Source organism: Pipra filicauda, unplaced genomic scaffold (assembly GCF_003945595.2).
Source record: "Pipra filicauda isolate LSUMZ 115617 unplaced genomic scaffold, ASM394559v2 scaffold359_size756093_pilon, whole genome shotgun sequence".
NCBI lineage: Eukaryota > Metazoa > Chordata > Aves > Passeriformes > Pipridae > Pipra > Pipra filicauda.
The window spans coordinates 390,232-405,724 of NW_024104486.1; the positions used below are offsets into that span (position 1 = coordinate 390,232).

At 36.8% G+C, this 15,493-nt stretch overlaps 1 protein-coding gene across 5 annotated transcripts in view; it reads left to right on the forward strand.

Moving 5' to 3' along the window:
- Positions 1-15,493, forward strand: part of NFIB (nuclear factor I B) — a 162,446-nt gene that overhangs the window by 99,605 nt on the left and 47,348 nt on the right. For all 5 annotated transcript variants that reach the window (XM_027744919.2, XM_027744921.2, XM_039384478.1 and 2 more), the window contains exons 4-6: positions 6,715-6,783; positions 8,487-8,607; positions 10,379-10,497. In XM_027744919.2, coding sequence (XP_027600720.1) covers positions 6,715-6,783; positions 8,487-8,607; positions 10,379-10,497 — 309 coding nt within the window. The remainder of the gene's footprint in view (positions 1-6,714; positions 6,784-8,486; positions 8,608-10,378; positions 10,498-15,493) is intronic.

Below are 15,493 nucleotides of genomic sequence, written 5' to 3' on the forward strand. Positions count from 1 at the left end.
AAGTGCAAAGGAAATGTAGCCATCCTGACACAGACAGCTATGAGCCTTGCTGGTGAGGGAAGAAAAGCGTGTTTAGATTTTTCCTTTCCTCCAAGCAGTTGAGTTCAGAGGTTATTAACTTATTAGGTTATATATTTCCTATGCTAATTTTTTTGGTTGGTTGGTTGGGTTTTTTCTCCTGATAGAACTTATTCCACTTCAGGTGGTTTAAGGAATATTTGCATATGAATTTTGCAGACTCTATAAGATCAGTCAGGGCTGAATGAGAAATGCAGAGGACTTAGGTTTGAGCCTTTGTGCTGATGAATATTAAATTATTTATATGGGGTGACACACTTTTAGACAAAGAGATTGAGAAGCTGTCTCTTTGGCTCTTTGCCTTTCATTCCCTCTCACTGCTTCCCTTCTTTCCTCCACAGTAGCCCATGATACATTGTCAGGGAGTTTGCCTAGAGATAAAATCCTTAATCTAAGTGAAACACAGGTAGGTGAATTCCCAGCCCCAGCCTCACTGCTCTGAAATTGGTTTTACCCTTCTGTTTTCACTAGAAATTTTGTTCTTGGAACCACTTCCAAAGAAGACCTGAGTGATATAACCATCTCTGAAGATTAGTTTAGTTTTATTTTTTAGTTAAAGAAAGTGTTGCCAAAAAGCTTGCCATAAGCCTCATGTATCTCTCAATATGCAAATCTGTCTTGCAGCTGTAGAGCCCCAAAGGGTTTTTTTGCTGTTTCATATGGGATAGCAGCCATAGGGAGAACATTCTTTTTGGATCATGCCTTAAGAATTGTGCAATAAATTTATCTATATATGACTGTTTCAGGTAGATATATTTCAGTTTTAAGTTTTAGAATGCATAGTTTCAGAAATAACCTCTGTAGACTAGTGTAGTCTCAACCTTTGCACTCTCGGAAATGCAATAAGGAAATGTCGTAGGTTTTGAATGACTCAGACCGCAGATGGTTTCATTATTTTACTGTATTGCAAGTTACCCTCTTGTGGATGGGGAGTTAGCCCATAGGAATAGGAATAATAAGAGGAATAATAATAGGAATAGAAGAGATATGGCCTCATCATTGTAAGCAGCTTTTCTTAAGCAATGATACCATAGTAGCAGTTTGGGGATTCAGATAGAATTGTATATTTAAACAAACACATATTCAACACTGTTTTTCAGCATGGGAATGGAGATTCTGAAACGCTTGCTGTTTCCCGTATGCCTTCAGCCATGCCATCTCAGATAGTGATCTTCATATACAACAGGGTTGGATTTGGTCAGGGCTTGATTTTCTGTGAAGTTCTCCCTTTCCCAAATGCCTTATGAATTAATAATGCCAGTGATTGAGAGATGGCACTCCTCCTCATCAGCTTCCCAACACTGAGCCATGTGGGACATTCTGGGGGCAGAGCCCAGCTGTGCTATTTTGGCAATCATAAACCTGCACAGGTTGTACAGCCCCTTTTTCCAAAAGGGAGAGTTTTTGGCCTTGCACGATGGTTTAAAATTTGATGAGGGTGATTACTACTGTCTACTGGCTTAGGATTACTTTTGAGTTCTTGTTTGCATTGACTGTTCTTCTTTATGAACTTACTGTGTGAATAAGTGATGCTGTGATAATTCTTATGCTGTGTTCACTTAAGATGCAGTGGTGTTCAATGTTGGCTGCAATGGATTTTACTTCAAAGTGTGCACAGAGCAAGAATTTGCTGAAAAATCTTATGTTGCCAGTTAGAATTCCTGAAACCTGCTTTGGCATCAGAAAATTCCTTTTTGGTACCTGGTAATACCATAGCTGTTAGGAAGCAGTCCCCCCAACCTCTTCTTAAATTTTGACTGTAGTTTCTGTATAACCTGAGACCTTCTGGAGTGGAAGGCAAGTCTGCATTTGTGTTAGTTACCCTTTCTGTTTCTTGCTAGATTTCAGGGCAACTCACTTCTTGGATTCTAGTACATGGATTCCAGAGTCCATTAAAACTGGTGTTTACTTCTTCAAATTACTGCAACAATGAAGGATATTGTAGTTCCGGCTATAATCTTGAGGGTATTGAAAATCTCATTTGTTTCTGAAAATGGCATATTTAGGTTTTTAGTTTCTCATCATGCTAAAAGGTTCAATGGAGTCAGGGCATCTTTTTTTCAGCATGTTTGTTTCCTGTCCCAGTTAAAACATTATTGCAACTTTCAGGAAAAACAAACCAAAATAAGCTGTGGGTATGTCACATGGCTGGAGATGGTTGCGCGATAATCAATATAGCCTTATTCTCTGGACAGACCTTAGTTCAAGTGTTTCAAATGACATAATCACTGGAATCTTCTTTGTCACTCCTTGGCTAATACTAGCCACCCATAACTGCCTTTAAGTACTCTGGTTTGGTGGCAACCTGTTTCCCGTACCTTTCTTCAGATACTGGTTTCAAAAAGCATGAAGTAAGAAAGCAAACTACATGTCTGCTGGCTATATTTTGACTTATAAAGAACAGTGTGAGACTAATTTTTCACTATCAGTTTGGACTGTAAATAGCTGTACAAAATTGTAACAGCATCCAGAACATTACATTGCATAACTTGAAGTTTACATACAGCTCTCTGCTATAGACCAGGCTGAAGCTTCCAGCCTTTCTTCTCATAGTAGCTTCTGATGTTGTACCTGTCTTACTGCTAGTATAATTCTACTGCACAGCAGAATTATACTAGCAGTAAGACAGATGCAACATCATTCTACTGTACAGTAGAATTATAGTATTATAGTATTATAGTAGTATTACTCTACAGTATCTACTTCTGTGTAATTACTCTTTTTAAGGATCCATAAATAAAAGTGCACTAATACAAATTTGTTCCAGCACTGTTTGGATCCGTACCCTTGTTTTATAGGTTACTCAAAACCAAGGCAGTATCAGTGAAAAAACTAGATGTAAAATGATACCAGGAAATAGTTTTATGGTTTGGCCCTAGTCAATATGCAACAGAACGTAAACAGGCATTCTATTCATAAAAGTACAATTGAATTAGAAGACATAAAAAGACTGGTTAAAGATTTGTAAAGCTAAACGTCACTAGTAAGCTTTTAAGTAATGTGAGAACAAGCCCGTTAGAGTAATTGTTAGTGCAAACTGAATTTATCTTTCAGTAGGCTTATACAATTTTATTTTTCCCCCCTTAGTTTAAGTCTCTGCATGTTTAAAATGGTTAAAAGCTATACTCGTAACTCATCTCCTGAAGGCATAGTAGAAGGCATAGTACAGGAATAGAGTAGAAGGACTAGGACAGAATGACTTCTATAGCAGTTGGAGGCATTACTGAAGGTTTCTCCCATTACCATTGCATATGGGCACTTGATCAGAACTGCTTCTCGGCTTAACCTCTTTACCTTTCATACTTGATGTCACTGGCCTGGCCATTGTGGAATTGTTTGGAAAATATATTTTTTAGAAATGAGTTTTCTGTAAAAAAGGTAAGCAGAGAAAAGAGATTTTATACTCACCCAGTACAAAAGCTGGAAGGAAATACAGAAAACGATCTACTGTTATATATGGGGTTTGGAAGTTACTGAGTATTTATGCAACTTGCGCTATGGTGGTTTTGTCAGAAATGTTCTTTTTGTAAAAATCAGATTTTGAAAAATAATGTCAATTAGTAAAATGCATGCATGCATTTCAGGCAGTGCCATCTCTCAGGCAAGATGAATTTTAGTAAATGACAATACTCAATGCTTTCATTAGGTTTGAATGATAGAGACAGCAAAGTGTTATCATGATCATCGAAAGATACAGTAAATCCTCTATGAGGAATACAACAATGGACTATGATCAAGTGCATTAATGTCTCTACTGAACAGATCATAAACACACAACAAGAATGCTAATTTAAGGCTTTTTAACATGTTCATGCAAACACTGCATTAGGGAATGCTTAATCAAAAAAAAAGGTAAGACCTACACCATATGAAGTATCACTACGTATTTTTGTCTTGCCTGCAGTGTAGTAACGAGAATATGAATGTTAACTCTAATTCAGTAGGGTGATCAGTTTCACAAGGTAAAAGGCACTGTCACACCGTAAAATGAAAATGTTCTGTACTGTTGGCCTTCTGCATACTGTCTTGCTGTTTAACCTTTATGTTATAGAGAGTGCATTTTCTTGCAACAAATAGCAGCTGTTTAATGGCAAGAACATTTTCCTATTGCACAGCTGAGTACCAAGAATAGTTCTGTAACATACCCACCATAGATTATCTTCATAACTAGGTGAAACTTGACGTTTTCTAGGACTTGAACATATTGTGTTTATTGTTCTGCACCTAGAGGCACCACTGGAGTCCACCTTCCCTGTGGGAATATGAGACTCAGGATGAAGTTTCTCAGTGCCTGTGAGATAGACTGTTTATTGTTGCATCAATTTTTTAAATAATATTTTGTCACATAACATAGAGAAAAAAGTCTAGTTGTTTTTTAAGTTCATGGAGATTGATCCCTCTCTTTCCTTATGCCAGGCAAAGCATTTGCATATATCTGTGGGTGTGGTTATTTTTGGCCCATCCAAGGCAGAATGAAACCTGGGTGAAAGACGTGATCCATCAGTTAACAATGCATCCTTTTGTGAGGGAATGATACATAGTGGTATCACGGTGTCAACATTTTTTCCCTGCTCCATTTTGTTATCACGAGGAGAGAAATGCTGTATTGCTCTTCATGGATATTCTCATTACTATCAGTGAGAAAAAACTGAGAATTCAGGAGAGAAGACTGAAGATTAAACATGTATGTCTGAGTGTGTATGTGCATACACATGTACACATCTGTGTATAAAATCTGAAACAGGCTTTTTCTTCTTTTAATAGGAGCCTTGGGCCTTGTTCTCACTATAATATAGTTTGATTAATCTACACTTGGGAAAAGCTCCTCTCAAGTTAGTCTGACTTGAATGAGAGGCATTGTGCTCCAAAGTAGTGGTGTTTGAAAAAACAGCAGAGAAGTTCAACCATGTCTCATTACCAGCTTCAGAGCTGGCTGCATGGTTGTACGCTGGCTTTAAGCCACACTTTACTTATGGGGCAACTAAAATCAAGAAACCAAATTCTTTGGAAATCTCCCTTCCATGTGGTACTTCAGATGTATCCTGCTAGAGCAAATAAGCAGAGAAGGGAAAGATTGCCATTGTTCAAGGAATCACTAGTATTCATCCAGCTTGCCCATTCTTAGGTTAAAAACCAGAAACTGAGACGGAAAGGAGAAATAAAAATTTACTCTTTATATTTTTTTATGACATGGGTATGCCAAGTTCTGTCAAATAAAGAAGTAAATATTTGGGAAGCAATGCCATCTTTTTATTCACACAAAAAACATGGAGAAGGAGTGCAAGAGAATGCAGAAGGTGAAAGAGAAAACTCTTACTGGAGATATATAAGGTTGCAGAGGCCTGCAACATCCAGGGGAAGGGTAATGAGAGAGGAAAAAGTAGTGGAGATGGAGAGAAGCTGTTCAAAATGAAAGAGAGAGAAATGTGGAAGGAAATGAATTAGAAAGAGAGGGAAACCTGCAGAGCTACTAGTGGAAATAAAGACATGCAAGCGTAGTGTGCGAAGTGACATTGACTGGAAGATGAGAAGATGACAGCATTGGCAGAACACTGTTCAGGATGATCCCACAGGCCTACAATGCTCTGCACACCCACAGCACTTGGGTCTGACAGTGTAACAGAGATGTCAGGAAAGGTGCTCAGTCAAATTCATTCAGATTCTTTCAGCTTATGTCGTCAGGTGCACTGTTTATACCTGCACTGGTAAATATACCAGAGGTGATGGAGGAGACAGTTCTGTGGGACTTCACAGACTGTGAGTAAGCAGTGAAAACCACTCTTTTGGCCTCTGCCCTTTTTGTTTGACCATGAAAAGTAAGTAGAGATTTATCCAGGTATACCAAGGATGGACCTCTCAAGTGAAGTGTACTGCTTTTACAGTCACTTTTATTATTATAGTGACAGTGTTGCTAAATTACTTGAAGATGAAAGCAGTAATTGCCAAAAGAAACCCAAAGAAAATAGTACTGAACCATTCTTTTCCAAACCAGTAAATATTCCAGTAGGTGCAATTTTCATTTGTTTGTTTATTCAGAATGTTTTTACTTATTCAAACATTTGGAACAGAAAATTGGCAGTTTATTTCCAAAAGAAAGAAAGCTGTTTTAATTCAGAAAAGAGACTAGAGAATCCACAGTAAGAAATTCTTAGTGCACTGTCTCATATGAAGGCAAATAAAAACACTGTTGGAGCAGCAACGTGCACTAAGTCTAGATCTAAATATTTTTATTGGTAAATGGTGTTTATTACTACCTCTAAAGGCTATGATGCCATGTAATCTCAAATTCAGTAATACAGGTCTTGCAGCGATTATTGATATGAGACTTCCACAGAAAACTGTTTCTTAGCTCTCTTTTCATAAGGTTATCTAGTTACAGTACTGAGATAAGTCTTGATTATCATCTGCTGTTTCACTGCAGTACTTCAAATTGAGCCTGAATTTCACAGAAGGGAAAGTGTATCATATACATTTATCTTATATATTAGATTCTGTGAGCAGCTTTCAGTGTACTTTGATCTGTGTATTGTAGTTCTGGGACTCTGTTGATACCATTATTAGCTGGTGTATAAACCTATCTATAGTTATTTATTAATCTTTTCATTATACTGATTATGGTACTGTGATCTTTTTCAGTGTACCTTGAAGACAGTTTTGTGAAATCCGGTGTATTCAACGTGTCAGAACTTGTGAGGGTGTCAAGAAGTAAGTTATCATTTGCATTTAATAATTTCCAAAGCCTACTATAATCAAGTGAAGGATTTTCCCTTGAAGTTTTTTCTCCTCAAGTTGTAAGTTGCATAGAAAATGCCTATAACCATGCACAATTTTGATATATTTGTCCACAGTATTACTGTTCATCTTACATGTGTTTGTAATAAAACAAATAAGGTCTTCTTCTGTCTCCTTGATATTTAAAGATTGAATCAATTTTTTATATCTCTCTCTGCACACCTTAATGGTCTATCAATAAAATTACCTTATGTAGCAAAATTTTTATTTGTTAGACTTTCAGCTTTTTAAAGTTGCCCTATACATCCTTGAATTTTGCTAAGATGCCTGATTATTCTTTTGGTTTGTTTTTTAATTTGTAGCTCTTAAAAGAAAAATTGCAGCATGGATATAAAAGATAATTAACTTAATGTATTAAATGCTAGTGGTGATATCAGCATTATAAAATCTGAATGGGCCAGAATAATCTCTTTTCTGGTGAGATGAGGAAACTCGAGTTTCCAAAACTGTTTGTCCAGATTTTGCACAGTTGTTAATTCATGCCAGGTCAGGATGTTTGAGGAATTTCTTTAACTTACCGAGGCTTCAAATGCATGTGTTATTTCATTTGCTGTGGTCAGAAATTAGTATTCAACAATTAAAATTATCTGAAGTACCTCGGCAAAACAGTGAGCATTGCCATCCTGCATTGTTAAGGCATACTCTTTTTTTTGTGCTTGCTGAAGATACGGTTTTGTTTTTTTAGGAGGCTGAGGATGTGTGAATTACAGCTTTCTTTTGTCAGGTGGTTAAATACATTCTAAAGTGGCAGGCTATTGAGACTGAAAAAGAAACAGTATTGTAATTACGCTATGAAATCTTGCCTTATGCAGCTGTTATATATGATATACTTCTAATAATAAGCTTTAAAGCATGTGGTTTCTGTGGGATTTCTTACCATGCATTTGTTTAACCTCAAGCCGCAACTGTCAGGAAAAATACAAACCTACAGATACGTTACACAACATGCAATTATTCTTTTAAGTTCCAAAGGTAGTTAAAATGCACAATGCACAGACAATGAACAAAGGTAAATACACCACAATATGTAACATATAATTTACTCTTGAGTTGCCAGAGTCTGTATGGTACACAGGAGGTGAAGATAGTGCTGAGTGTATGTATTTGTTGTGTAGGTGTACATATGCATAGCAGAACCTGTGGCACTGGGTGAAAGAAAAAGAAAGCAGAAAATCATGTGCTCAACACCGAAGGCTATTATTAACAAAAAAGAGTTACCATTAAGGGAAAAGGATTTTTTGTATCCCTGGGTTTATTATTTCCATTTTTTTTCAGTTCTTTAATAAGTAATGCTAGCTGTCCTCGTAAACTTGGCATCATTCATTATAATGTTTGAGGTTTGTGTTATCTTTTTCATATTAGTGATTCCATGTTATCGCTTATAAAACAGATGTATTATGTCTGCATAACTGTTAAGGAATTTCTAGGTACTGAGGAAGATAATTCACTTTTTTAGATATATAATCATTGATAGAACTTGTCTGTACTTGGTTTCTGCAAGAGGGAGAAAATTAGATACCTGCAGTAACATCTTGATATTTTTCCAAGTGTTAAAAATGAAAAGATGGCTGAAAAGATAGAAGATTATCTTTGACGTGTTATGATGTGTTTTTCAGCACCCATAACCCAGGGAACTGGAGTGAACTTCCCAATTGGAGAGCTTCCGAGCCAGCCATATTACCATGATATGAATTCGGGTGTAAATCTACAGAGGTCCTTGTCCTCTCCACCAAGCAGGTAAAAACTTCAAATGAGTACTAATGTTTAATAGTGTAGGACAAGCAATTCACAAATACTGTCAATAACCAACTATTTTATGAATTTCCTCTGATTTTGCGAGGTTAGCTACTTATGTATGTACCCTAATCTATGTACAGATATGTAAGTTATAAATCTTGTAATTTGAAGTGTTGTAATTATTGCCTGTCATTTCCTATGATATTGAAGATGGTGATAACTTTTGACAGGGTTTGAAGTGCTCACTAAATCATCTACCAAGAGAATAGCTACACATCCCAAAAATGCTGCTGAGTTGGAGGAAGGTTTAGCAGTTGGGAACATGCTGGCAGGTCTCAGGGTGGTTACAGACACAAAGGCTGTCTTTGGGAGCTCCCTCTTGGATCTCTGTCTTGAGATATATGTTAGGAAAGCTACTGTTTCTCGTGGAAAAGGCATTAAGCTGGGTATGTAAAGAAAAGGTGTCTTTATCCGTAACATCAGCCCAGCTCATGAAAGTGTGTTTCCTGCTTCACTCAGGGAGCAGTTCCGAACAGAATGGGAACAAGGAGGAACATGTGAGGTAGTTACAGGCTCCAGGTGCAATTTAATCTGAGGAACCCACTTCTTCCTTGTTCAACATGCTCTCTTCTCCTATCTCTGAGAAAGACTCCATTTCTTCCCTCAGGAGAGGCTGATGGGCCCACAGAGGGAGGGGACCTGCAGTGCTCTCTTTCCCACTTCCAGATAACATAGTGTCTGTCAGGCTTCTGGGGCCCCTTGCTTTTATGAAATTGTTTGATATACCATGAACTCATAAACACTATAGGAGTTGTCATTGCCCCACGTTTCTGCAATCCAGTGAGTTAGGGAGTGTCTGCACAGTGGGACAGGATTTAACAGGACTGTCAGGGGGCTGAGGTATTCCTTCACCAGCACCTGGTGCTTCTGAATTACTTTGCTCATGTTCCCCTATTTCATTCCATCATATTTTCAGTTTAGCAGTAAACCGTGTACATTTTAGAAATGGATGGATTAATTAGAATATATGGATTATTTAGAATAGATAAATTAATTATCACAGTGTTGTAGTAATAATAGTAATAACAACAACGACACACAATTAAAACCTTCATCCTAGTTTTCTTTGGCAGTCACTATAACAGCTCAGTATATATTGCTATGAAGAATCTTGACTTTCCCCCACTGTATTGAAGTTCTGCCTCATTTCGTATAGTGTAACTTGAAATATGGGCCTTTTGTTGTTTTTGATTAAACTAGTCAGAAGTGAAAAGTGTTTGTTTCAAGCTAGACCCCTTTGAAAAGCTTAGGAGTTTGATCTGATGAAATACAATAAAATACATTTTTTCCTCATTTACACATTCACAAAAGGTCCTGTTCTACCTTGTCTTTATTAGTAATACTTTACAGTGAATTGTTTTGCTTTCCTGGTTTCTGTGTAATATTTAATACCCTCATGACACAATCTCTCTTTGGTAGGCTACAGCAACTGGTTTCTTGGTTGTTCAGTGAAATGTTGGTAGATTTTATGTTACCCGTTCATGCCATCTCTGAAATATTAAGTCAGATGAAAAATGCAAGCACATACCTGCATTACATATTACTAAGTAACATCACCTGTGCAAGTTAATGTAGGCTCTAATATCCACTTTTTTTTCCTTTGCAAGCCTGAATTACTCTCTATTGAAATATTTGTTGAAATCCGAACAGTTTATATACCACTACTAGCTGAATATCATATTCACTGCCAAATTTCACAATCCTTCAACAGCAAAAGACCCAAAACTATCTCCATAGATGAAAATATGGAGCCAAGCCCAACAGGAGACTTCTATCCTTCTCCAAATTCACCAGCTGCGGGGAGTCGGACATGGCATGAAAGAGATCAAGGTGAGTAACATGGGATTATTTTATCTTGAAGTATATTCAAATATACAAGTTGTTGCATCTACCTTTCCATTCCTGCAATAAAATGATGGCTTTTCAGAATAATATTTTTTTTTCTGTCTGGAGTATATATATGCTGCTTTTGTAAATGTAGTTAAAACTAGCAGTCAACAGGATATTGTATAAACAACTGTGTAATAATCTTTCCATCCGGCGATAGACTTATTGTTTGAAAAGATGTGTGGAAAGTGAGGTACTCGATATTGTGTATACTGTGATCATCCCAGCAGAATTTTAAGTACAGTGCTTTCAAGGAAAAACCAAAACATTTATGATTTAGTCAACACTAGATTATGCAGTTTCTGTTATACCATGACAGACTCCTATATATGTGCATTTAGTCCACACCATGTGACTCAGAATAGGTCCAATAGTTCTTTCTGAAGAGCCCACACGTAGCTCTGTGGGACTATATCCATATGCTAAGGGATGTTGGTTAAGTGTTGTGTTCTGAGTTATCCAAAATAACAAACATGTTTGTGTGGAGAAAAAAGTTATGTCTGTCAAAACAGTGAAATTAATTGTCACAATTTCCCTCATGTTATCTTGATGCTTTATAAACCTAGATGCCACTGTAGTCTTTTCCCTCCCCTTTTTTGGTGTGAAAGTGTATTTAAACACTTATATTTAAACAGTGTTTGTTAATGGATCCTATGGCTGATCCATGGTGCTGCAGCTATCTGGAGAGTCTGTGAAATGTGCAGTACAGTATGTACAAGTGAAATAGAGAAAAAGACATTACTTCCCTTGCTGATGTTCTGATGTTTGCCCTTCTTTTCCACGTCCACTGTTCATCATTGCTCTCCGTTTTTCAATAACTGACTGACCCTTTGGTTTTATCTCATTTTTATATTGGTTTAAGGCTTTTTTTTTTCCATTTTCTTTCTCTTTCTTTTTTTTTCCTGCTAAGTTTTCTCCTTCATCTCCATGTGCAAGGTAGCATGTGATTGGTGTTTATTTTAGCTGCCTTTTATTTTTGCATTTCTGTTGTAGTTGGTCTCCTTTTAATCTGCTTCTGCTTACCCTCTGATCTGTGGTCTCATTATTAGGCTGTTCCTCTCACACAATATTTACTAGTCTTTTTCTTCATAATTTCTTCTGTACTTGCTTTTTCTCATGGAGACTCAGGTATTGTCTTATTTTTAGCTACTTGCAGGGTTCACTTTTGAATCTTTACAAAAAATCTTACCTGTGGCTTTGCCTAACCAAATTTAGGAACAGAAAATAGGACTTCTGACAGCCAGAATCTTCCTCTTTATGCAAAATATTTTCCTACCTGTTTTGCCAGGAAATTTTAGTATTTTCATGAAAGATCAGATTGTACCTCAAATAAATTTTGTATTTTTTAGATAAATTATTTTTGTAATTGTTAAAACAGCCCATTGTTTCTCTCTAAACTGATCTCCAGTTTTGAAATTAAGTCCTTTTGTGCCGCTGAGTGAGCTATAGGGGTTTCTGACAAGTGCAGAGCTGTATTGACATCTGAGCACAAGTCCTGCTGACACAGCCTTTCGTGAATTATCTCTGTAGTTCTGAAGTATCTCAATTACATTTTAGGTCTTGAATCATTCTGCTTGCAAAGAACCATGCTCCATGAACCCTGGATTTGTTCAGTTTTACCAACTTTCTTCATGTTACAATTATCAGTAGTGAACAATGTTAAAATTCAGACTGCTTGAGTATATTTACAATGAACCTTTACTTAATTTCTGTGCCACAGGGTAGCTAGACTTCTGGACTGAAACAGCCTTTAACTCTGTATGTTTTATAAACCAGTGAACTCCAAATGAGGAAGAGAGAATAAAGGAGGCAGACTTAGATCAGTGTATTTTACTTTCGCTTCCTGGAGTTGGCATGCCTCCCTGAATATTGTGTCTTCCAGAACTACTGCACCTAGTGAAATTTTACTGGATCCTTGGCAGAGAGATTGTCTTTGAGACACTATAAAGAATTTTGGTTTTTTCTGTCCTTAAGATGTTCTTCCATTCCTGCAAAGGCACAGATATACCACTGTCCAGAGTGAAAACCATTGCTCGAGGGAAACATAAACCTTTTGCCCCTAAATGGTTATGTTTGGCTCCAATCACTTTCTGAGGTTATCCTGCTGTTGCAAAAACCCTGTAATGTGGTAACTGCAATGCCTGTCCTTGATGCGTGGCCTCACTGGGAAGGGGTACGTGGCAGCTCCTGCCGTATTTGTTCTGCTGCTAGTTTGTAACATACTTGATATCATCTTCATGGCACTGATTTCTGCTCTCTGGTGACCCATGGTAGGACCTGAGAGAATGGCATGAAGTTGTGTCTGGATGAGATTTAGGTTAGATATTAGGAAAAGATTTTTCACCCTGAGCGTGATTGGGTACTGGAACAGGCTCCCCAGAGAAGTGGTCATAGCACCAAGCCTCCCAGAATTTAGGAAGTGTTTGGACAATGCACATGGTGTGGCTCCTGGGGCTGTCTTGTGCGGGGCCAGGAGCTGGACTTTGATGATCCTTGTGAGTCCTTTCCAGTTGAGGATATTCTATGATGATTCTGTGATTCATAAGAGCGTGTATCTGTATAAAGCTCCCTTTAGACACACTGATCTTACCATGATACAGTGCTTATGAAAACCTCTTTTTCTGTTTCCTTACTCCTGCAAACACAAAGCTAATAGCAATAGCAGTTTGAAGGTGGTTTCTATGCCAGAGATCTCACTGGTGTTACTTCCCTTCTATGGGTATCCACATGCCATATGAAGTTAGTGGTAAATGAAAAGAAATAAGCCATTTGGGCTCACATTTGTGTTCATATGGTGTCAGTAGGGAACACATATAGTCACAACAGGTACTGCTTCTTCAGGCAGTGTCCAAAGGTCATCAGCATCAGAAATGTGAATATTTCCACAGTACCCACAAATAAGACTATGAAGAGATATCGTGTTTATGGGTAGATAGCTTGTCTTTCACTCTAATGCAGTTTTTACTTTTCTAAGAGAAATAAAATGAAGAATGGGATTGATACTAAGATACAGCATTACTAATTTCAGTTTCATTGTCTAAGTTTCAAACCTGACAGAGAGCTTCTGAGCTTAGATAGACAGATCTAATTTCTTCATCTCCATATCTAAGTGTAATGTATTTTCATAGAAGTTGCAATTAGATAGCTTTGAAAGACTCTTTAATTATGCAGGCTTTTCATATCTTTAACTCTATTTGTAAAAAAGCAGAAATGTCTTGATGGTGGTAGTTTGGAACTGGAAATAAACACAATAAAACAATACTAGCTGAAGCAGATTGTAATAACATAGTTAGAGTTTCATAGGTGTGTAAGAGATATCTTACAATTTTGATAGAGAAAACAGGAGAAAAATTAATGAGTACCACATAAATATACTGAGATTAAAAGAGGACAGATGAAAATTTGCAGTGGGGTAGAACAAGTTAGATCAACCTTTCATTGTTTTCAAAAACAAATACCATGTAGTTTAGTCAGTGGGTAGGCATTAGGAGAGGAGTGATTCTGCTGTAATCTCCATAGCTTCTATAGGTTCTCTGTGCAACTTCTGTAGGTTCTCTATCATGAGGGGTAGCAAAATGACTACAGGAGTACTTGTGATGCAGCCAGGACTTGGCATTCATGAAACTAAGTAAAGTAAATCTACCCCAGTTACAGCAAAATCTTGCTCATACCAGAATCTGCTTTCAGTTGCAAAACTCCAGATTTTGTCCTTTTGCTGTTAACTGTCTTCCTGTTATACTGCTGCCAAAAATATTTTGATAAGATTTCCAGATGTTGTACTTTATAGTCTATTTTCAGGGAGCTGGCTGTTTGAGGATGTAATTCTGGGCAGAAATAAGTAAGTGTATTTGAAAAATAGTAAGTTTAGAAATGGCATAAACTTGGTTAAAGACAATCCACAAAGAATTATGTTACTGATCTGATATAAAAATATAAAACTTCCTCTAATTAACCAAAATTAAAATTGAAAATAATTTTTTATTTGTATTTATTTAAGTCAGATTATAAATCCTTATGGAAGAAAAGAAAATCCTATGAAGCCATGATACTGTCCTGGATGTTTACTTCATTGCCTTGCAAAAAAGTTTGTGACAATTTTAAAAATACATGCAACCACAAGAGTATATGTAACAGTTTCAAAAACAAATTAAAAAAATACTGCAGAATTACAATATGTTTTTTTACTGTACAGCCATACAGTTGTTGTGGGAAGAGTCTGTAGTTTGGGCCATTATTTTTGCTGTCTTAAATACTTATAAACCTTGCTCGATTTGCATGATTTTTTGAGACAGATTTGATGTCTTCTGGTAGAGCAAATAGGCAGGTTTATAACTGCAACTGTTTCTCCCAAACCTTCTCTTTGCCATTAGCCTTCCAAGTAATTAACCATTCTTCAAACATCCCACAGTCCCAGAAAGTGAAGTCATCTCTGAGAATGGTGCATTACCCTACTTTTGTAGGGTCCTAACATGACAATTAGGAGCTCAAATGCTGTGTCTTCTGTGAGATGTTGTGCAAGTTATTTATTCTCTCTTGTGCTTAGTTTCTTCCAACTGGATGTCTTAATAACTTCAAAAATGTCTGAATCGTGTCTTAACACTTCTATCAGTAGAAAATATATTTTATATCTAAAAAATAACTTGCTGTAGATCTCTTCCAATCTTCTTTTTTCCAGGTTGCTGTTACTCAATTCTTTACATGGTTCCATATGAAACAAAATTTTGAGTTCCTGCAGTAGTAAGACTTTGTGAAATAAATATAAGTTTCTGCATGAGTAAAATTGCTGACTGTGTTATAAATTTAGAAATTTTATGCAGGTAGAAAAAAAACCAATCCACCTCACAATTTGGAAGAGGAAGTTATTAAAAATACATAAAAAATTAGTGACTAGTGCAATTGATAAAGAGCACTTAGGACCTAATAGGCTAAGAACTGTTGT